This window comes from Apteryx mantelli, chromosome 4 (genome assembly GCF_036417845.1).
Source record: "Apteryx mantelli isolate bAptMan1 chromosome 4, bAptMan1.hap1, whole genome shotgun sequence".
NCBI classification, from domain to species: Eukaryota; Metazoa; Chordata; class Aves; order Apterygiformes; family Apterygidae; genus Apteryx; species Apteryx mantelli.
In genome coordinates this window covers 23,060,967-23,085,392 of record NC_089981.1, presented here as the reverse complement: position 1 = coordinate 23,085,392, position 24,426 = coordinate 23,060,967, and the positions used below count along the sequence as shown (strand labels likewise).

At 37.7% G+C, this 24,426-nt stretch overlaps 1 protein-coding gene across 1 annotated transcript in view; it reads right to left on the bottom strand.

Moving 5' to 3' along the window:
- Positions 1–24,426, bottom strand: part of LOC106496989 (mucin-5AC-like) — a 58,065-nt gene that overhangs the window by 21,392 nt on the left and 12,247 nt on the right. The window contains exons 3-21 of the mRNA XM_067295340.1: positions 14,187–14,255; positions 13,172–13,237; positions 12,486–12,747; positions 11,972–12,086; positions 11,011–11,101; positions 9,955–10,064; positions 9,535–9,751; positions 8,448–8,573; positions 7,827–7,944; positions 6,853–6,991; positions 5,728–5,838; positions 5,066–5,135; positions 4,152–4,289; positions 3,900–4,064; positions 3,301–3,395; positions 2,385–2,511; positions 1,373–1,628; positions 827–879; positions 331–431 (exon numbers count right to left, since the gene is read on the bottom strand). Of these exons, the coding sequence (XP_067151441.1) occupies positions 331–431; positions 827–879; positions 1,373–1,628; positions 2,385–2,511; positions 3,301–3,395; positions 3,900–4,064; positions 4,152–4,289; positions 5,066–5,135; positions 5,728–5,838; positions 6,853–6,991; positions 7,827–7,944; positions 8,448–8,573; positions 9,535–9,751; positions 9,955–10,064; positions 11,011–11,101; positions 11,972–12,086; positions 12,486–12,747; positions 13,172–13,237; positions 14,187–14,255 (2,429 nt within the window). The remainder of the gene's footprint in view (positions 1–330; positions 432–826; positions 880–1,372; positions 1,629–2,384; positions 2,512–3,300; positions 3,396–3,899; positions 4,065–4,151; positions 4,290–5,065; positions 5,136–5,727; positions 5,839–6,852; positions 6,992–7,826; positions 7,945–8,447; positions 8,574–9,534; positions 9,752–9,954; positions 10,065–11,010; positions 11,102–11,971; positions 12,087–12,485; positions 12,748–13,171; positions 13,238–14,186; positions 14,256–24,426) is intronic.

Here is a 24,426-nt window from a genome sequence, read left to right as displayed (position 1 = left end):
TAGCCAAATTATAGCCAGTAATTTACTCCTAAAGAAGTAATATGTATGGCAAAGCCCCAGGTGTTTTCACTAACTACTGTTACTTGCAGTAGCTGAAGAAAGTTTGACACTAATCTTATGAATTAAATTAGATATCACTTTATAATATTTTGATCTAAGGATCCTGTTGTTCATGCTTCATAACATAGTTTTAGGCTTCCATTATTGTTTCGTTTTGTATCAATGTTGTAGATTCAGAGAGGAATAAATGCATTATCAATGAATGACTGTAGCATCAAGACTATGGACAAAACCTGGAAGCACCACCTCATCCAGCTGTGACATACTTACACACTGCATATCTAAAGTATGGCAGCTTTTCTGACACTCTGCTCCAGTGGTTCCTGCAGTGATGTTTCTACAGTCAAAGTAGACCATGGGATATTCACAAACTAGAGGAAGGAAAGAAGTAAGAGCAGTAAGAAATGGCTCAGGGTTCATCCCACAGTTGTAGCCGCATGAAATATCTAGAAATTCTTTGGGAGTGCACATTTCAGTTAGTAAGGAATGTTCAGTCTGCTAAATGGGAATCTAATTGTTTAGTAGCAGAGCGCTGTGAATTTCCAGGAAAAAAAGTTTTTCAAAAAAAATCTTTTTCTAAAAGAGGTCTTGCCATTAATCTATTACCTCTATGTTCATTTTTGCCTTTTATAGTATCTGTTGCACTATAACTAAATGAGAAATACTTCTATTATTTAAAAGATAAATTAAGAAAGATCAATTCTATTGACTCTGTCTACCCAAAAGCTGGTATAGAGAGAAAGACAAGCCCAAGATGTTTTTTTACCTGGATTTGGATTTGGTGCTCCAATGCAATTCAGTCTGCCCTGGATGCAAGTGCTGTAAGAAAGGAAAAAACTTTTTTTTCCCCTCTAAAACAAAGTGTTGAGAGCTACTTATTGCTTATCAAGTGTCAGTACATTCCAAGGAATATATGGAATTTCAGAATGCTATCTTGGAATCTCAGAGAAGAATTTCCCCTCAGCACAACTACTGGGGTGCTTTCATACAACATCTATTATTGCTTAACAGGAAAAATCATAGCTTAAGATGGGACTATGTCCCTATTTGTCATTTCCTTTCTCATAAGATCTCTTCTTGCTGGTGTAGTGATATATTTTATACAAGGAAAATCTCTGAATTAAATAGAAAATGCACCTAAATACAATTGCTTTATTAAGCTGGAAATATGCATCATTCCTGAAAGCTGACAAGACTGTTTATTAGAGAGTGCTGTACTGAAACTCACAGGGCAGTTTAAATGCAGCATATTTTTAATGAGAAAATATACATATACAATATAGCTTGAGTGTTTTGCAGAAGATCCACTTACCATACAAGCCCATTTTCACGGACAACTTCCCCAAATGTTATGGGAGATCCTCTGTAGTAACAGGGACACGTATTAGCAGGCACACATTTGCCACTATCATCCATGTAGGTTCCATTTAGGCAGGTGCAACCATCAACTGGGACAAACTTGATGTTGCATGTGACATCAGGCTCACTCAGAGACCGGCAAGTGGGCTGACAGGAATGGATGGTATAGCTGTAATTTAGGGATTTGGGACACGAGGTGGTGTATTTTGCTTGAAAGAGGAAAACAGAAGAGATTTGTTAATTCCAGATGGTAATCTCTGATGGGAAGAAAGAAACAGTAGGCAGTAGAAACAGCAGATAAACATTACTGTACTTTCCTTTGCCTATGTTGCATCTTTCATGTGAATGTATTTCTGAATACCTTTGGAACTAGACCTCAAAAGCTACAGTACATATTAGTAAGTCAAGGGATATATGCAAACAAGAAAATATTTTTTCAAATTAAATTTCAGAAAGAAACCTCCATCAGACACGGCCTTTCATCACCAAGACTTCTAAACCTTTGATGTATGAGACAGGATGTCTCCTTGAATATCTCCCAGTATCCTGGAAACAGACCTATTGGGTCAGTGGAATCCAGCATGTGGCTTCAGACATCTTTCATTTGCAAGTGTTCTGGTTAGTATAACTGATATTGTTATTCTAATATGTCACATTTATCTCTGTCATAACTCGTGATATGTAAAGCTGCAGTCAATTCAAAGTTGCGCAGAAAAAGGTAGAGGCACTTCTGTAACAGCTGTCTCTTTCCTAAGCTAGCTATGTCTCCCATCTATTTGTATTCACTCTTGCTAGTAATGGGTTGATTCTAAGGGAACAGTAGAAAATTACTTCTAGGAGTGCACTTATCAAAATCCCTTCCTCAACGCTTACTATGTTTGCCTAGAAATCAATATAAAATAATCTTTGATGGATAGGTTTTATTGATGGGCTTTCTTAGAACAGGGGATGATTACAGTACTTACAACAGACATCAGTTCTCCATCCGCTCAACTGGATTCCTTTTGCAGCACATGCTCTCACATAGGAAGACAGAGCCGCACACAGGCAGTCCTCACTCTTTTCACAGTTACATGTGTCAAACATGCAGTTCTAGGAATGCAGGGAAAAATAAAGTCTCAACACTTGTATAACTGTCAACCCAGAGAAAATGGATGCTAAGTTTATGGTCTCATGCGTTACATCCTTCTTCAGATATACTCAGGCACAGACAATATGAACATAGCTTTGTTACTTTCCATTCTTCCTCTAAGTTTCCTGGTAGAGCAGAATGAAGGTAATAGAAATTAAGTTGGTGTCTGCAGTTATTATTGGGAAATAGTGGTCCTAACAGCTTCATGTTTACCTGAACCTGTATTTACAAATATGCTGCACAATAGCATAGTCTATTCACAGTACACAGTCTAGCTGTGTCATCTCACTGGCATCCATATCTAGATGATTCATAGTGAGAAGGAAGATGGGCAAGATACAGACAGCAGAAGGATGCTACTTAATTAGATACTGGGCTTTCTCTGCCAAGTAGTTATTAATGAGATACAAGGCTGGGGAGACAACAATTCACTATAATATTCAAACAAGCATTTGACATGCATTTACATAAACTTCCTATTTTATGTTTATATCCATTCAGGAGTAAGCAGCAGCCTTTGCATTTGCAGGCAGGTCAGGATGACAATGCCAAGACTGTTAATTGAAATAAGGTAAGGTTACAACACAAACAGAAATACACATTGAGAGAAAGAAGTGCTGCAATACTGAAATTAAAACACAGGCATTGCATAATACAAGAAACATGTCAGGGACAGTCCTTTACTGACTGATTGTCAGTATTCTACTATTTCTAATGTTTCTAAAGGGAAAAACAGTCTAACAAAGTACCGTGTGGTAAATTGAGGGATTCACTGCATAGTGGCAATCAGCAAAAGGTCCTTTGCTGTTGGTTAGGAGTCCACACCAATGCTGAGCATACTTTTCTGTGAAGAGAACAAACCATACCAATTCACATTAACCTTTGTATCTCATTAGTCACAAAACCCCACTGCCTTGGTCTGTGAAGCCAGTTCTGAAACTACATCAAATCTCTCCTTTCTTTTTTCACTCAGCTTGTGGACTAGGGTTGCTAGGACCTAAGGACCATGGAAACAGACTTGCTGAAGAGGCTGAATACAGGATTACCAAAAATACTCCTGCAATCCACTCTGCTGACACCAAGTTGTGAGCTTAGACACTCTCTCTGATTTCAGTGACCACATAGTTTCCTTCATTTATGTTTCCTGGACTCTTCTTTTACTTCATTACTTATCCCTAGTGCTTTCATTGTTAATATGTGTTTCTGATTTCAAATTTATGTTTTTACCATGCATTTACCGTTTACTTACCATGTAAGATTCTTTATTCTCTTATTTTTGCTTTCTTTTGCCAATAGAAGTGTTTTGCTATGAAAAAAAAAAATTAGAAAAATTCTAAGAAGCACTTACCATTTTCAATGCTGAGTGCACAAGGGTTCTCAAAACTGTTTTGGATATTAGGGCATGAAGCCTGAGTTTTCCATGTATTAGCAAATGCTGCTGCTGTTCCTTCAACTACTCCACTCATGGCCTTGAAGTCATCAGCTTGGACATCATTGAAATTTCCACAGAGACCTGTTGAAAAGCAGTGAAAAGTTTATACTGCTTACATCAGACCAAACACATTAAGCAAGAGGTTGTTTTTATATTTCATTCACCTACCACAGGTCTGGTCTTTGAAAATAGGATCAAGCCGCACAAACACTTGCATGATGGGTGTGATTTGGATTTCAAGCTGGACGCCAAAATTTGTCTGTAGGATGATGAAGAATGATGAAGGTCTGAAGATGGTGACATTAGCTATGGATGAAAAATAGAATGATCACTTTCTGGATGAGGTCAAATGCTGGAAACAGTGCATCATTGTACTATTCTTCTTGAATTTCTATTGCAATCATTGCAAATGCTGATGTGAAATAAAGCCAATATTTTTAAAAATGAATCAGAAATACAAATCAAAATTTACAACTCAAAATTTGCTTGCAGCTACCAAGTTGCTAACTTTATTTGCTGTCTCAACATTAAATAGTTGGAGATTACTCCTTGTGAGAAAATAAGAAGAAAGAACGGGATGGCGCTGAACATTAACACCCCCCCCCCCTTTTTTTTCTTGTTTCTAAACTTGTATAGCATACATTGGAGCCCTCACTTCACTGGGGAGGGAAAATAATCAGCATCTAGATGTTACAGATATCAGGTAGAATCATTAGTTACTGAGATAGACAGCAAAAATCAAATTTCTATCTGAACAAGCAGGAGAGGAAGTAATCCTTTGGGCAGTGAGATGGAAGAAATCCTCACAATGACCAAATCAGAAGAGTGTAAATACTGTTTGCTTCCGTTTAAACTCTTGCTTATGTCTGTATGGCCTCACATTTCTTTCTGACACCAAACTTCACACTTCTGCTTCAAAAGCACTTGTGTGACTCTGGCAATATCCCAGGGAGAACCAAGGCATGAGCATTCTGGGTTCCGAACAACTCAGAGTGCTCGGCTCTACTGTGGTGTAAAATAACAAGCAGGTGTGGAGGGGAAGTTCTGAGTTTATCACTTACAGACTGTTAGAGAAAATATACCTGCTGAGAAGGGCAGCTGAGTGTAGATCGAGTTCACAAACACGCCACCATCAGGCTTGGCCACAATGAGCTGGTAAGGAAGAGGAACAACAGGCAGCAGTGTAAAAGATTACTGTGGCTCAAGGGGTAATAATGGTGTGACTCAGGTGCACTCTGAGGTATTTGTTAAAGGGAGTTGTTTTTTTGATTTCACCTCCTCTTCTCCCTGTTCCACTTACAATCCTTTCATTTTCTATTTATTAATTTTCCATGCCATAAAAGAATTATTTTTAAAGAGTCTTCTCACCTTCTTAGTGAATTACATCATCTTGGTTTCTGCGAATGCAGGGCCCCACATTTTTGTGATGAATTACATCCCTTACTGTTGTATTTCCAGCCTCTAACCTAAAAGCTTATGGTTTCTTCATGTAATTGGCAGAAAAAATACCTTTTCTTCTGGTTTATGAATACAATATTTTTCTCAATGAACTTGCGCAAAGCCAAATTTACTACTTATCTCATTTTCATAATAAAATATATTTATTGATTAAAAAATAACATGTACTTATCACATGCTGACTGTTCAAGGGAGAAATGCTAATTAAGGCTGACTGATTAAGGCCTAGCTTCTTTGCTCCCCACAATTTTTATACTTGTTCTCCATAGTTATTTTGCTTTCTTACAGTTTGTCCTTTATTCATGCTGAGGGCCACTGTCTTCAAGCATGTCTCAGTGTCTGTCAGGCCACACTTGCGTAGTTCTCCCAGGATGATGAATGTGTCGTCTTCACAGTGCTGAGAAAAATATGCCAGCAGTTATCTCATCAAAGGCTAATTACAGAAGCTTTCCCTGTCAAATTCCCTTTCAGCTCTGAAAAAGTATTTCTGTTTCTGGAGAAGATCCAGACTCTCCCAAATTCTGTGCCTTCTTTGGTCTAAGATTCAGTTTTGCCTTTTGCACTGAATAGGAACAATGAGAGAATTTGAATCTGGTTCTGCGTCTTTCATGATGTCCAAATTCAGAGTTTTTATTCATGCCTTCCTGATTTTTTATTCAATTCTACTGTTTTTTCATCCTTCTGGAGCTGGTAGCAATGCTAGACAAAAATGTTGGCCTTTACAAAACTGTGAAAATGGAGGAAAAAAAAGCAACAAATAAACAGAAAAAGCACCCAAAAGATCAAGGCATTTCATTTGCACATTATTGTAATGAAATGTTTTGATTAAAATTACCTTTTAATTTCTTTATTTCTTCTGATTTACTTTTAGAAGTGTTTTAAAATGTTCAGAATCTAAATGAAATGTATCATTTGACTTGAACTGATTTGTCTATATTTGAACTTCCCAGAAAAAATATTTGTCTTATTAATTTGAAATTATTTTCCTTTTATTTTTCAGAACTGCTACTGTAATTTTTCAGAACTCATTGAACCATTTGGTCCAATACTGTAAAATACAGTAACATGGCAAAAATATATGCAACTCAGTGAAAGAGTAGGATTAATCACACGGAAGAATGTAGGTTAAGCAAATTCTTAAAAAGGCAATGTTCTTCAGCAATTATTACGTCACAGAACTGGAAATTCCCCAGTAACCACCACACACTGTTGCATGATATCCTATAACATCTGACCCATAGATAATTAACTCATTTGAATGGCAGCACATGCTCTAGTAGTCTAGTTGAGCAAGAAACCATTCAATGTCCTTTCGTAAAAATGGTAAGTCTCGTGAGTGTTGATTGATATTACCCTTTCTTTCTAGAAATGCTTAAGGCTTTATGCCCTCATAATATCTGCTGATGCCTACCTTAGAGAGGACATAAGTGCAGTCTCCGTGGACATTGTAATGTTTTTTATCATATGAGGAAATGTGTGAGCCTCCCTCTACTGAACATATTCCGGGGCATGGCAGGTCTTGGCAACTCCATTGACCTCCATTACAGGTACTGGAAGAGAGAGGATGAAGTTAGCTGAAATCAGTGACAGTAATCCAGAGTAAAAGGCTTTACAACATTAGGCTCAGCTATTTTGCTGCTGTTTTTCCCTTCAAGTTGTAGTTTGAATGCAAAGTAAACCTAGGTTTAGGACTTTCCAAAATATTGTGACTGTGTGATGCAAAGCATTAAAGGGAATGAATGACTCTGGTATGCAGTTACATTGCTCATTCAATTTTTTTCCTCTTTTGGACAGGTGGACTCTGTCGCACCAGGTACTAGATGAGCAATTGCTTGTCCTTTGCAGCTAACATGAAGGCACAATGCCAAATTAAAAATTTCTCTTCTATTTTGTTATACATATGTGTCAGAAACTGACAGAAGTGTAACCTCATGTCTGCTCCTGAGGCGGATCAAATCTGTTTTCTGAGGTGATATGGTAAAGCACAGGCAGAGGATTAATTATTAGGAAATCAAGGTTGCATTGTGCCATCCCTTGCTTTATCCAGAGAAAATAAATATTTGCAGATACATAAATGACTGCTACTTCATTCGCCTTGGAGAAGTCCAAATGCTTGAACAAATAAACAAAGAGGAAGCATTTTAAGTTACTGGTGAGAAACCTAAACATTGTAAATCCTTACTTTGATCAGCTTCAGTTAGAGTGCAAATCTGGTTAAGACTGTTGCTAAATAAAACAAAGTATGTTCTTTAGGGTTATTTTGGAACTGTAGCAGTCAGTAAAATAAACAGGTAGATCATTGATTATGCAATTGAATATCGTAAACCATTAAACTCATTAAATAAATGAGAGGAAACAGCAAGTTAGAGTAGTAAGAGAGGTTACCAGGAATGGCACTGGGCTGAAAAAGAAGTTCCTGGAGCGTAGATGTTGCCATTATAAATACAGGGGCACTGCTGAAGGGGGATGCAACCAGAGTTGTTGATGTCATCAAACACAGTTCCTAAATAGAAAAACACCTTGATCAATTAAAGAGGTGTTTCACATACATGGGAAATAAATCTTTTTTTTTTTTTTTTTTTTTTTTTTTTTTTTTTTTACATAGTCTGTTACAAATCCTAAATATGGTCTTGGAGACAGATCTGCAGCTGTCGTAACAGAGCGTAGTTCTGCTGAGGACAGTATGACTATACCAGCTTGCACAGTGTTCAACTTTTGTATTCTTAAGCTCAACTTGGTTTGAAGGAGGGACTTATTGTAGTATAGGTAGCTTGTTGAGAGTGGTCTTGATCTGTATGTGCTGTTCTGTTTTTCCTGTTTTCTGAATGTTGCACATGTACTGGCAATTAATTCAGATGCCTTTTTTCAGTCGATAAATGACAAATGAACTTGTTGCAGCTGTGAAAAATGCAATTGTAGGAGCCTTAAGCCCCATGGAACCTGTCCAAATCTGACAGCTAGGCTGTTGTTCATTGAGATCAGAGATGTGAGGACATAAGGACTTGCCTGTTGGGCAGAAACAACCATCCATACAGTGCTCTTCACAAAACTGAGATCGTTCGAGATTGGTGCATGTGTCAGTGCAGGGGGAGCCACACTCCTGGTACTGCATGTTCTGAGGACATGTCTTGGCTAAAATTTTAAAGGAGAAAAATTTTTTTCAGTAAAAAGTGTTTTTAGTTCACTGTGTATGAAAATACGCATTCATATAAGTTTGACAGCTAGAGGTAAAGCCACACCAAACTGCAGATCCACCCTCAGGCTTCCCTGAAATTTGCACTCAAATCCATATTTCACAGTTCAGATTTGCTTTACATGACTGTGTCCAAAAAGAACTGTCTGGTGCTGAACTGGTGGCTCTCTGACTAGATTTCTAGGGATATCAAGATAATGGCCCCATAAGCCAGCAAGGCCTGTGTTTCTACTGCAGACACCCTTCTTGAGAACACCTGTATTGCTAGTGAAATGTAGGAGTTACATTCCTAAAGCTTTAGTATATTTGGATTTTTTAGGTATCATTGGAAGGGCAGATAGTACCACAGGGAATTTTATTTTGGAAGAAATGTTGGTGACCTCAGTTTCACCAGCTACACCCCATAATCTAGTATGTATTTAATTCAGTGCAAATTTCTGTGAAGATTACAATGGTGCAAACTCCCCACTACCAAGCAGGAGGTGGTAAACAAGTGGCTAGCCAGCCAAACACCTGTGAAGACCCAATCAGTTATCACTGGAGATAAAAAATACTGTAGCCACCATGAGAAAAGGAAGGGAACAAAAATACAAGTCAGCATGTACCCCTCATTCTTTCTCTCTCTCTTCCCCTTTATTTGTTCCCTTTCCCAGTTAATTATATTACACTTTAATTCTGAATAAGACTATCCGCATGAGTGTTTGACAGTGTTTAATACATTTTGCATTAAAAGCTTCATTTTTTTTCTGAAGTCTGCATGCTAGAGGTTGTATATTGGAACCTACTGGAGGATACAGTCTTGAATTGCCTGTAATTTCCCATGCCTCCTCAGCAGAATTCGGGACCTTGTTGCTTGTTAGCCACTGAGCATAAAGTAAGGCTACCTCCAGTGATACTTACGGCATAGTTTTGTGTTTCTCCAGTTCAAAGGCTCCCCACCAGCATGAGCACACTGCCGTGAGTATTCAGCAAAGGTATCACAGATACACGAGGCATTCTTAGACTCCTCAGAGCGGCACAAGTCTTCTTGGCAAGCCGTAATGTACTTGCTAACATCAACTAAATCATTACATTCTGCAAATGCAGAGCTGCTCAATGTTTTCTGGCATATGTTATCCTTGGGAGGAAAAAAAAATTACAGCTTCCACAAAATAGAGAGGAGCAATTTTTTAGTATTGTTATTGTGTTAAATTATTCTTTAATAGAATTTTACCTCCCTTTTCAATTTACTGTCACCCTAGGGCTTTTTCCTATCAAGGCTGTAGAAGGGAACAGATATATTTGAAAGAAAAACAAAGGAACAATCAAAAAGATCCTTACAAAATTATCAGTGCAATTATCTGGGAAGGAATAAGTAGGGTCTTCGCAGTTTTCTGTTGGCCCATCCATTTTCTGCATATTCCCAAACTGTAAGGCTGTCATCTTAATACCTGTACAAAAGAAGTTTAATAATGAGGTTTTTTTTTTAATGCAACTGCTTTTTATATTTTTCTCCTCTCAAGAATTCTGTTGTAGACTGGCCAAGGCAGCTAGCTCCCTTAAGTCTTTTCATTTAATCACCACTCCTTCCAAAGTAAACACTGACATCGCAGTCTCATTTTACCTTGCACAGCTCCCTTGAAAAAGTACATTGGGAAAAGTACGTTGGAAAACAATTCTGTCTGTTACATCTAGGTGCAAACTAGGACTTTTACTGGAAAACAATAAACTGTTTTCAGATGATACTCAGCCCATACAGGTAAGAGAGAAGATTTAAATGGATTTGGACAATGGAGACAGCTGTGAGACAAGGCTTAGGAAAAGGCTCAAGCTGAGAAAGGAGAGACAGATGAAGAGAAGATTTTATGCAAATCAGCAGGCAAATATGGATTTACTTTGTGGAAAGGGATTACATATTCAAGATTGTGGCACTGTGCTTAATGGCTCATTAGTTCTAGAAAAAAAGCTATTTGCTAGGCATCACAAATCAGAATAAATTTGTTATTATTAGAAGCATTTCTAATTTTAAGACAGAACTGAAACAATAAAGGTACTGACTATATATTACAATTGCCTTTTGTTTCCTTGGATATGTTTCTATATTTATTTATACCAGTAAGTGTGAATCTGGCTCATCTCTATGGGGTTAGCTGAATAGGTAGATAAATCAGTGGCACACAAGAAACATGCAGTCACTTGTTAGCACCAGTAATATACTTAAAATACTAAATTAGGTTATCTGATCTCTGTACTACATATTTTTCTACAGAGATTGAATCATACTTCTGGGTAAAACCTTCAGCAGGACAGGAAAGAGGAATGCTGATGATAGAGTTAAAAGAATACCAAAAATATTGGAGACACTAGAAACCAATTTTTATTGTTTAAAAAACTTACTGTTTGAATAGAACTCATTGTAAATTGGAATGCCATTGAAGTCTCCGCAAAGCCCACAGGTCTGATTGGCATATTTCTCATTCAATTCCAGCTAGAATGGTGGAGAGAAAGTTGACAGAAGTTAGTATACACATTCTAAAATATATTCAAGACCACTGAAAGCACTTGCACCTGCTGCGACTAGGTATTTTTCATCAGAGCTGTGTAATTTAATCTACAATCTAATTCAAATTCTGATCTGTGCAATCTACTTCAAACTTGGGTGATAGAATGAAGAGTTGGCTAGGATTTTATTAAAAATGTAGAGCCCAAGCTATTCATGCAGACATAGTTTTCATTGTAATATATATATTACTCTCAGCCTCTTTCACTCTGTACTAATTTTTCAGAAAGAAAATCAAATCCACAGTGAAAATGAAGTCCTAAGAAAGTGGAATTCTACTAGAAAATGACATTTGAGGAGGTAAGTGGGTCCTTCTATAATAATGCTAGTTTGCTAGTGGTATAATGAAAGTGATTTTTCACCCCACTTTTAAGCACAAGTCTGCTATCCACTAGAAGCAAATCCATGTAATTTTCTTCAGGATGGTCTGGATGAAAACCTATCTTAAGGAAGAATTGCTTGGCAGTAAGAGATGGGAAGGCAATAGTAAACCCCAAACAGATGGGGTCTGGTCTAACCAAAGAGTAGCTCTATGGTCTCTGAATGCATAGACATTAGGCCTATATACCTAGACATTAGGCCTATATACCTATATACCTAGTTTCCCTTTTATACACAATCTTTGTTTCTTTCAAGTTTGGCAACTTGATGTGCACATGCATAAGCTCTGAGTGTACACAGTTATGGAAGCAATATCTGCGAATGGTCCCACATGAAAGTAAGGCCCATGGAAAATTTAACACCAGATGCTTCTAAGTAAGCTGTCCTGAAGCCTCTGTCTTCGGGAGCTGTTCTTACCAGGATACTGTCATCTTCATTCCACATCAACACAATGCCTAATTTGCTGATTACTTTCATGTAAATGTTGCTTTTCTCTATTGTAATTCCAGATTGGCTGTATGGCAGTTGAACCCTGAGAAAAGGTAGAAGGAATGCTAAGTATTTTCTGACTCAGATGTTTGATAAAGAGAAAAAAAATGGCTTGTGTAATCCAGCATCTGTAGGGATTCTTCAGCAATACTGTTGTGTGGAAAGAAAGGCATTCAAAAAATGAAAAGGTCCCAAACAGTCAAATGAGGATCTGAATTTGGATCCCACCTTGATCCAACTTTTAGTTTTCAGGTAGTCTCTAAGGAAAGAATTGATTTACTGTGGAATGGATTCATAGCAACTTATTTCATTATTTACATGGTTAAAATTGTCAGATTTGTTGAAGTACACATAATTTCCATCCCCCAAAATGCACGGAAGTATTTGGCCAGTTTAAGAAAACCATCTGTGGCTAGCATGTGAATGTCACGAATAAACTTACCTGTCGCTGTTGATTGTAACAGCCTCCTTTGTTAGTTCAGCAGCTACACCTTCAAGTTTCATGGTGATATGACTAATCGCTGGAGTATTTCCCACCACTGTGCGCCTAATCTGGATGTTGAAGTCCTCATAGGCAGCATTGCAATGGGATGCAAAAACATAATTACAGAGCCCAGGGAAGCGGAAGATGTCCCCATCAAAGGTCTTGAAGTGGAAGTTGCCCCATGTGCTGCACACACGGCCATTGTGAGCAAGGTTGGAAGCTGTGGATTTAGAACCAGCTGTAAAAATGACTAAAACTTCCCAGCCTTAACATGATATATCAACTTGTCTAAGCTTCATTTTGTCAGTGAATAATTTTCCCCTGCCTACCTCTATTTGTTACTTTCTGTCCACCTATCCATTATAAAACTAGTAACAGGGTATTCATTCTTCACTCATCACATGTCTACTATTCATCCTATATAAACCTATAAATGGTTTTAGTTATGTTCATCTACAGCTTTATTTAACTATTCACATTTCAGCTAACAGTTCGATATTATCTCATGTTTGATGACCTGCCTCTCTCTTTTTCCTGTTATAAGTCCATGATTTCTTTTACCAATGTCTTTCCCTATTTGTATTAACTTTCTCATCTACATCACCTAAAATTGGATACTTTTAAAATACATTTTATTTACTTACGTGTTATTATTGGATTTGTCAGCATTGGTGGGATGACATTCACCTTAGATGAATTATTAGTAGAGGCTAGAAAAAAAGTAAGGAAGAAAATTAAAACTAGGATAATAATTCTAAAACTTCCACCTAAAATTGACCTAGAAAAGACTAGAAAGTTAATATGCTTGATCCAGGGAAACAATGTAAAGCCTATTGTTGTTTTAATTAGGTCTTGAGTAAGGTTAAAATTCAATTTTAGGACAGTTAAATCATAAGAACTTTTTTTGTTTTTAATTGTCATGATTTGCATTTTCTACCTTGTAATTTTGACCCTTTTATGAAAATCTGCATTCTGTTAGGAGAGGCAAAAATTCATTGCTCCACATGCTAGAGTGCTTCAGACACACTGTACGATACAAAGGGTTAAGCTATACTAAACTAGCATATTACTAATACAAAAGCATAGTTGTCTTCTCATTGCATCTCATCTTTCTAAGGAGGGAATAAAAAGTCTGATTACTCCCTTTAATCCCTCTTTGTTATTTTTCTGTTAAGGGGTGAAAACCCTTTGAAATGACCATAAATCCATTGTACAGGATGATGACAAATCTTTAACTGGTAAAAATCAATGAAGTTGGGATGTCAGATTGATTTCTCAACAATAGCCACTGATGGTACAGCTTGCCAAAAGATTTTCATTTCCATGTGTGTAAGGAATAAAATATCCTGCATTTACATTCCATTTTGATTTTACACATACATATTCATGCATGTGTGCATGTGCATACACCTCCTATGAACATATATCTCTTTTCTTAGTTACCTATTATTATACAATTATAACCATATTCCAGGTATGTTTCTTAATAGGTATCTAATAAAACTGTTACAGTTCTTTTATATATAGTAGCTTGCAAATACATATATTTACTTTACATTACCATCAATATCCTAAAGAGTTTTTTTGGTGTATTTATTATTTAGTAGAGATGCAGGAAATAAATACAAATACGCATGCACACAATATAAACCAACTTACTGGTTTGTTCCTGCTGAACAAGTTCAGGGTAGTTGTTTCCTGTTTCCTGTTGGCTTTGACTCTGGACTTCTGTGAAAAAAATTTTAAAAGTATGTTAAGTAAAATATCCTATATCTGAAATCTTCAAGTGAAGCATTCAGATAGAATCAAAGGACCTAGGTATAATATCTTTGTAAGACAAAGGGAAGAGTCCTTTGTCACGTCAGAGAAAATGAATCAGACCCAAATAGAAAAGTAAAATGTAATTATAGAAATAAAATTTTCTATTACAAATAGATAGAGTTTGAAATCCAGATCAACCTTTCTTATATATATGCTTTCTTTATATCCCTTAAAATTCATGCAAGGGACTTATGCCTGGATCACAGCCTTTATTTCAATGTTGCACTAAATATTGCTAATATGGGAAAAAATTACAGCAAGAATTCACAGATTTCAAGAGTCATTTATTAAAATTTCTGTGCAGTAGTTAAGTAATAATAAGAAAAAACACAGACCAGGTTAAAAGAAACAAGGAGCTTAGGGCTAGTTCCAATAATGGACACAGAAATTTATACATCAGTTTCTCTAGGGCTTAAGTATAAGGCCTTTACCTTTGAAGCCAATCCAGACCCTCAGTTAGGGATCTTGATTTGCTTGACAGTAGGATGCAAACAGGCATCTCAGAGTGCTAATCGAAGGGCTCATACACTGAACAGTAATCCAGGAGAAGTAACCAAAAGAAACACTATGCACAGTTTTACAGCCCCACACATTTTAAGCATCATTGCCTGACTAAAGGCTGAAGGAAGACTGTGCATCCATTCAGGAACCTGCAGGTTCCTGCAGTCAGGGCATGTGAAAATGAGACACTCTCATACTTTTGTTTTAAAACACAACTGTTAGAGGAGAGGATAATTCCCTCACTATTTTATACAACAGCCTACCAAGTAGAGCATTCACCCAAAAAGCAGAAAACCTGGTCTTTATCCTCCTCTCAGTCTGAGGCAGTTCAAACTCATGTCTTCACCAGAGAAGACCTCTAGCACCAGGCTGTAAGTCTATCTGACCAAGGATGCTTGCTACCCCACCTGAACCTAAGACATGGTGCAGAAAATAATGGGACAGTGACAAAGGTGGAAAAAACAGGCTGTGACCATGTGGCCAAATGATTAGGGCACTCAGCTACATCAGAAAACTCCTATTCTTGTGCCCCATTTCAAGGATTATTTCTGTACCTCCAGTTAAATGGTGAATGGATCAACTACATAAACTGTCTTTCAGACGAGTTTGCTCACTCCTAGTGTGCTTCTCCTTCTGGCTCTTCTGCTTCTGACCCCATGAGTTTTGAGCTTTTCTCTGTGCATGGCAGAGTTGCAAGAAGAGGTGGTAGCAAGGACTTTTGAGAGATAAGAAATATTGACCTTAACACTTTCAGGCTTAGAAGAAAACCAATCCTGAGCTCCGGGATTTGTGCTCTAAGTTCTTGTCTTTTATAAGTAAAAAAAGGTGAGCGTTTCCTATTAAAGTAAAACGGTCACAACTTTATTTTGTGAAGGACTGGATCCTGCCAGCATGTGATAACCATGCCTGGAACATGTCTACTAACGTGTACTAGCACCTTGCTAAGTCTAAATCCTCAGAGGATTTAGGCAGCGAAATGACTAATATCTGGATCCTGATCAGGATTATCTACCTGAGCGCTCTAGGTATCTGGGCAATTTCACAGTCACAGAGGAACTGTCTGTGTAATTTAGCCCTAAGTTAAGCCCCTTCTTTCCTTATACAATAGATGGGGAGGGGTCACAGACTCAAACCGGATCCCCAAAACCTGGCTCATTGAATGGGGAGTCACATAGGCAGAGGGAGGGAAGCACTGAAGGCAGAGCTGTGTTGCAAACGCCGCTCCTGTTTGGTGTTTGAGTTCCTTGCTGAGCTCTACTGTCATGTATTTCCTCCACTGACAAATCTCAGCCCAGATATCTGCATGAAAGGTGGGCAACTACCTTTGCCGAAAAAATAACTGGAGCAAGGGAGATTTTTTTTTTCCCAACATAAATGCTACAATGCCAGCAGGTTGCATACTCCATCCCAGAGGTGGAAGACACCTGTCTGAAGGGATTGAAGCTCCTACTCGATGAGAAGCCCCCAGAAGATGGCTGGCTTTGGAGGAGAGGGCTCTGGGCAGCCTCACAATCTCCTCTAGAAGCCCTTGTAGTTTCTACAGAATTTTCTTTTCGGACCTGAGCTTTTACTCTTTTCTCATTTACCTTTATGTGTGGCCACTGGTGATGTACAAAGAAGTAGCTGTCATCAGGGACAGCTGTCCATTTTCTGTTGGTCTCTCAATATCACAGATAATATCATCAGGTAAATATATTCATATCATTATAATAGATACTGATCAGGTGAGAAAATCTAACAAATGCCTCTGCAAGTCTTAGTAATAGGCTAGTTTTGGCTCTCACCTAGTATGTCTATAGCAATCTCAACAGGCATAGATCCAGTCTGAATTCATATAAGAAGCCAACAGTCTTTAAAATACTTCGAATGTTTGTTTATTCTAGCATGAGAACTTTTGTAACAGAGCAGAAAGAGTGTATACATGTATTTTGTTCTGTTAATTTTTCTCAAGGAAATAGCAGGGGCTTTTGTTCATTTAGCAAATATATCATTCCAAGGAAATTCTAGCTGCATTAGTTTATTTAGCAATTGCACAATGCACATTGTTGATCATTATGAAAGTAAGTGCCTCTCAGTATCACAATCTTACTTGCAAGAATGTCCAAGGAAATTTACTATTTGAGTATTTGGGACCTGAACTAATACTTAAGAATATTTCTGGATGCACCTTGCCAGGTCTATATCCTGCTGTCAGTCCACATATGCAATTATCATTAAAATCAATTTATATAAATTAGAATTTGACTCTAAGACATAGAGTCAGGCACAGAATGTTTGTGGAAGTAGCATGGGATTAGGCCAATATTTTGTAGTCATCCAGGACATCTGAAATACTTTCCATAGAGTGTGATTCAAGCAAAGAGAAGTTTGGTGGACTCGGTCTAACCTCTATTCATTTTCCAAAACAATTTATCAGTTTAGCATTACACAGTACAAGTAACTTTCTTATTCAAGGACATTGTAGCTGAATGGGTAAGGATGCTGTTGATTGACATTGCATAACTCTAAATGTAAGCTTACATTCTGACTGTTGTATTTTGTGCTTGAATCAACTTACCAGTATTTTAGTGCTTATTTCATGAAATATAAAGTAACTGAAAATTATATTTGCACTTGCCAGTGTTTTGAAAACAATACACAAGTTAAATTTACATAGGCAAAGTAATTACTGTACATGAATGAGACTGAGCTGGCAAGCTTGTACTCATGCAAGTAATCTGTATTTGAGTGGTCCCATTGACTTAATAGGACTACCCCTCTTAATAAAAACTGCCAAGATCAGCCCTGATGCATATAACACTGTCAGGAGAAAAAACCATAGAAAATAATGGACTGCATGCATCAAATAATCTGCTAGTCCCTTCTCACACTAAAAACCAATAATTTATATAAATATAATATATAATGCATTAGCAGTTTACAATTAGTTTGTGAAAATCATTGCCACAGAATATCACAGAGCTTCCTTCTAATCTCTCTTTTCAAAGGACGTTGCAAGAAGTCTTGCGGAATCTGGTATTAGCTCCTGACAGGTGACAAGATACTGGAAAAGACTGACCAGTGGTCTGATCTAGCAACTGGAAAATGCAGCATCTTAATTTCATAAAAAAACATAACATTCAAAATCAATCTTAATATAGAATGCAACAGAAATAAAATGATTTTGAAAGGTATAAGCGATATTGAAAAAGTAACATTTTAAGAGAAGAATAATGGTTCTTTCTTATTTAATTTTAAAGGCTACCCTCCAAATGTAGTTATATACAGTGGCTTGAGGCAATATTAAATCAAATCAGTCCAGCTGATAGGCAGACATTTAATATTTAACAAAAATTGAAATAAAAAGTATAAAGAAATCTCATTTAAAAGTACAAAGAAATCTCATCTAAGTGCAAACATTGGTGATGTGAAACAATAAGTCCAAATTTTAAAATAAATTAATAGATCTAAATAGACTATTTTTTCTTTTCCCCATAAAAAAGAGAAGTGAATGAGTCCTTACTTATCTGATGGATACAGCAAACTGCTAACAGGAAAGCCCATTCTGGTACCCGTATTCCCCTGCCAAACCCCATTTTGAGTGGAGTCTGGCAAAAGGATGTCGGGTCCAAGGTTGGTCAGAAGGAGTAGTTCACCTGTGCTCTCCTGGTCTTATATAGTAGATGACTTTGGCATCACTCCCGGATTGATTCAGAGAGTCTAGAAAGGTGGGGTTTGGGGGATTTTAGCAGATGAATAGGTAAACAGAGGATGCTCTTTCTTCCTCAGCAACTGGCCAATGGTATTTGCATTTTGGGAGGAGTAAATACATGTATGTATGTATATATTTTTAAGATTCAGTCTAATAAAGAAACATAACTTGACTGGAAATAAAACACAGCTCCTCCTCCACTAACGACAGGACTAACAACAGGTCTTGGAACAAATTGAATTTGGTGTTGCTTTGCAGTTATGCAGGTAGCATGCAAGTAACTATTCAAAGTTGTTCAATACTGGAAGTGATGCTAGGCACCTCCTTGGCAAAAAAACAGGTTCTTAAATCTGAGGAGAGGTGGAGTACTTCATGTGTGGGGACACAGCAATAGGAAGTCACTCTGTGCCTCTTGGTGCAGCTAATCTTTTTGTAAAAAGAACAGACTAATACCCTTGAAAGGTCCTGCACTATCATTCAGTCACACTGAGTGCATGCTGTGAAAACCCCTCCGTGTGGCACTAGCAAGCATCAGGGACTGTTCTGACGAACATTAATCCAGCTTTATCCAGATTATATCTTGTGTTTATTAAAGATGGGCTCAAACATTGAAATCTGCTTCTGAATTCTCCTCCGAATCTGATTTTGCCTCTGATAGAAAATATCAGGAGTAATTTCTGACAAGTCAGCCAGCCTTACACCAGCTTTGTGGGAGAGAAAAGTTAGACTGATAATGACCTCTGACAACGATCGTATTATTTGAGCATCATCCCTGGTAACTCTATTCATATCCATTGAGTCATGAGGACTACAGTTTGGAGAAACAGGCAACAAATTATGCATATAAGGTCTGCCAGTAAATGTGTTTAGCACATTCTTTTTTTCTGAAAGTAAGCTTTTTCTCATTTTACGGGGTTATCATTTCAAAAGCATAAATGAATGTATACTTCATAAAACACAGCCAGGGTTGCTACTTTATGTCCTTTTATCCTTCTGTTTTAGGTTGGTATCAAAGGTTGGTAGGATGAGTTGCTCCGTGCAGATTTCTCTCTTTCCAAGGTGAATAGACAACTAGTTTAGACTGTAAGTCTTTCATTAAGATGGTTAAAGATGAATGAAAATGTTCAAAGTTAATGATACCATTCTTTTAAAATGCTGTTAAGTTTGGCAAAAAAGTGCACAGTCCAGCACTTGGTATACACATCACTGTATGCATTTGCCCTCAGTTCATCTTCAGCCTCCTCCTAGTTTACAAGAATGAAGGTGGCTGATGGATCCAAAAATCTTCACCGTAAAAAATGGAACAAGAGGACTGCTGCTTGGTGGGGGAGTTAGCGCAAGGCACCTGGGAGATGTGACTGGGGAGCAGAGGTTGCCAGGAGAAGTAAGTAGCAAGAAAAAAAAATCATGCATATCAAGATGTGTAGAGAGGCAGAAATGACATATTTTGAGTAAAATGGGGCAGTTTTATCTTCTGCACATTTAGAAAGATTCAGATCAGTGATCTCTGGCATTCTTGAAGCCTCCTGCTGAATTTTGGAACTACTGATGTTTGTCATTACTGCTGAAACAGGTGAAGGAGACAGTTAGGTGTCCTGAAGACAAAATGTGATCACAGCTAGATGCCCAATTCACTTGGGCTCCTATCAAAATCCTAGCCTGCAATTATAAATTAAAAAATATTTCCCTAAAAGAACAGGGGAATATAACAGCATATTCAGTTCAGTTGTTCCTGAATGAATTGTGTCAGTCTTTTCCAGTCCATTTACTGCCCCTATTTCCACTTTTGCTTAACACTGAATATATTGGATTCACACTCCTTTTATTATTATAAAATAAACCAAAAAGAGTACCTTTCTGGAGTGTTACCTGAATTTAATTTTCGGATTGAACTCAGTGGTAGTTTACTGTGGCAAGGTTAGGGTACTCAGGTCAACATATTAGGCTGCTATAGCACAGAACATGATCCCTATCAAAATATCCAGGATGTTTAATGAAGTTACATCTTCAGAATCTGTAGTAAGCTGTTTACACACCCTAGATTTATATCTTCATGGTTCAGAAAACCAGGAGAAAAGAAAAGACTGGATTTCCTGCCCGTAGAATGTTGTTTTATTCTGTGCCAGTACTCGTAATGAATGTAAATTCACCTGTACATAGAGAAAGCAAATGATATCTTGTTTACGTGACCAGTTAGATGTTTTAAATAAATATACACCGGTCTCACTTAAGCAATTAAACAAGCTGTGCAACAAGCTAGGCTTTCAGCTACTTCTGTGCATATACCAATAGCAATGGGCTACACATAATGCTCAGAAGTGGCAGAGTTTTCTTCGTCATACTTGACGTGCCCTGCGCAGCTGAGCAGTGGATCCTTTTCTTTTTAATCTCTGAAAGCTAATTATAAAATTATTCCAGTAAAGCAGACTGCAAACACTTAAGAAAGAGAATTCCAGGCATTAGACATCTGTTGGAGCAAAGCCAAAAATGCAGAAAATCATGAGAATATGTAAGTACAGCATTCATGAACAGAAGATTTTATTTAAGAACACAGAAGTTGATGGCATTCAAGGAAAGGTATTCCTGGGAGTGGTTTAGGTCCTTGTACTTCATAAGATAATGTTAATAGTATTGAGTGGCATTAAAAGCCAGTGTAGTGGAAAAGGTGGTGATCGTCATGTCTTTCTAGCATGAAGATAAAAACATTCATAAAAATACAGGGCAGAGACCATATTATACAGTGTCCTGTGTCTTGTGCATTGTCTTATTTTTGTATTTATTTTACCCTGGTGTGGTCCAGCATCTCAGCCAGGAAGAGAAATATTTAAAAGAGTTAAAGGCAGGAAAAAAAGAACTTTCAAAGGTACAATGAATGCTGCTCATCTTTGCTCACTTTGTAAGGCCCCCCAGCACAGGGACAAGACCTTGCTTCCCATCTCAGTTACGCCTCACCTCTGCATAAGGGGAGTAACAGATCAGAATTGTCTTCTGTTTCTTTAAAACACCTAGAGAGGCTTCTTACCAGGTGTAACAGAGTGAGAGACAGCCTTTAAAGGGAGGAATTTTCTGAGGATGAAATTAGTGGTCTCAATACTCAGCTGGGGAAGGTGAGGAAGGTTTCACTACCTGGGGTAGAGTCAAGACTGTTTTTTCTTTTGACCTGTCTCTTTCAATAGAGTTGCTGCTAAGCAGCATGATGGTATCAAGCACTTCTTTTTTCTTCTTAGGCAGTTTTTAGTCTTTGTTCATCATAACTCTTTGTGACTAGAGCAATACATATAAACCTTGAATATGCTACTTCAGCAAGCATTTAAAAGTGATCTGCATTGTATAGGTGTTGTGAAAGTTGTCTTTGTAGGTGTTCTTCAAAAGATGTTGTTCATCTATTTTACTCAAAACTCCACCTAATCTGCAATTGCTATGATTGCTACTGCACTGGTCTCCAAAGAGCAGTAGGTGTTCCAGCATTCAGGTTTTTCCGACCTCTTTCTCTTCCTCCCTTTCCACCACGGGGAGTGAGTGAACAATTGCTAAATAGCAAAACAGGTATAGAAGAAATTTGGGTTACTCCATAAGACGGCCTACTAAATTTAAAAAGTTATCAGGATGTGAGAGCTGACTGATTGCTGGGGGAACCACATTTGTAGATCAACTTGAGATTATTGCAAAAAACAAAAGGATTTAATTAAAGGTGTTTATTAGTAACAGGGATGGTTGCTCCAAGTGGTTGTTGTAGATTAAAAAGAGAAGCAGATGGAGGAATTGGGAATCTCACAGATATGACGGTGAGAAGAACCTACTTCTCTGGGCAGGAAGGAGCAAGTTCACTTTTCCAATTGTACAGGGAGAAAGAAATCCCAGAAGCAAGTTTTAAAGTGTTTTAATAACAGAAAGTTAAGCACCTGTCTTTATTGTTAATGTACACCATGCAGCTGCTAACGGTCCATATTTATGGTATCCAATGGCATTAAAACAAAGCACTTGTGTTTGTGGGAGGGAATATTCAGTGATGAAGTATTGAAAGCATTTTCATTTCTTTCCTGCACTTTCATCTGTTTTTCTCAGTTTTTAATGCTTTGTGAAATGCAGTTTACCCTGGCAGCTCAATGTCAAATAACATGGAAATTAACTTAGGATAGATCTGGAGAGTTGGTATATACTAGCCCATTTTATAGGAGGTTAATGGAGACGAATTAAAAGAACTAAGGATCTGGCCTATACTCTTCTGACTGTTATATTTTGATCTCATATCAAAAACCTGTACTAGAGGATTGGTCACTAGCAGTAGCTCTTGTAACAGTAAGTCCAATATAGCATGTTATTTGACCCATAACTCTGACAATGGATATAATCTTTCCAACTGTGCCTTTTCTTCTTGACTTCTTACAAAGAAGAAGAGACAAAATAAGAGACATTGATTATAGCGATTTTATGTAAAAGTTCAAATTTCACTAAAAATGTGGATATCGTAAATCCTATAAATATTATCACTAAAACCTGAAAATAGATCATGCAATACTAGGGTGGCAAAGGTGAGCACTCAGAAATTAGGAAGTGGTAATATTAAGGCTACTGATGAAACCAGAATTCAGCTTTCTTCTGTGTTCAGATTACAGGTCTACTAGTGTTGAGAATTGTTGCCTCCTCACAAGCATGACAAACCAGGGATATCTGGGGCCTCAGTAATGTTGTCTGTGCTATAGACCTGTGAAGTCCTTACTTGCTATGTGGATTGGGAAAAGGAGTGAATAGCTGGGTGAGTCAAAAGAAGAGAATATTTATTGTGGTGTGGAGAGTAATGAAAGTGACAATCAGGTGCTGCAATTAACGTAAAATGAGTTGGTATTAACTTAAGCAGAGGATCCGGCACACCCTTCCCACCTGGCTTTTACCAGACCTAGTTGCTCTCCTTGGCTTGTCCTGCTTACATTATTTTCACCTTTCTCTGATAGGCTCCATAATTCTCTCCTACTGTTGATCTACAGCTGACTAACCAGAGTTTGTGCTTCCCAGCCCTACCCAGGGATTCATGCTTGCTCTCCACCCTTTTCTAAATAGTCTGTTGACTTCCCCTTAGTAAATATATGCACTGCCACTGTGGAAGAATATGGTGGACATACTCTCTGGCCATAGGTACCCTTTGCTGGTTCTTGGAATAGGTGATGCAGTCTTTTGCCTGGTTAGTATAATGTCACACCACTTGAGAAAACTCAGAGGGAAAACAAAGCTGTGCGCAGCCTCATGGTGAAAAGCATTTTGGGGAGAATGTTAAAAATCTTACAGTGAATGCTATATGAGCTGCATATTGTATATGTTTCTTACCATTCTGTAGTCTGTTACAGTAGTACTGACAGACTCCAAATGAGCTTTAGAGCTGCTTATGCAAGATAAATATGGGAAGTGGAAGAAAACTCTTCCTGTGGAGATTAGATCATTCCCTTGGGAAACAAGTGAGAACTGAGACTAGTGAAGCATGGAGGAAATGAAGTAACTTGGCTGATTTGTCCATGACAGTAGTCATAGCTCATTAATTGCAGAGAGATACCTTAAGTACAGTTATGATGTCTTCCCTTTTCTTGCTTGTGTTTTAAAGGCTTTAGAAAAGGAGTCTATAACTGGAATTTTGAAATACTGACAGGCAAGAAAGAGCTCAGTTCTCACTCTGCTCACCTTAACTAAGGGGAAAGAAAGATGCAGGAAAAATAAATGAAACTCATACCTAATACCTTGATAGCAATGGCTTCTTCTGCACTTCAAATTGAAGTAACAAAATGTACTCATTCACCTTGTGGTTTTCAAATTTAGTAAGTCTTTCTGGTCAAGTCTCATAATGTTGCATTCGGTAGCTAGCTCTCTGCTTCAGTGCAGGAGCTCTTTTCAGGTGTA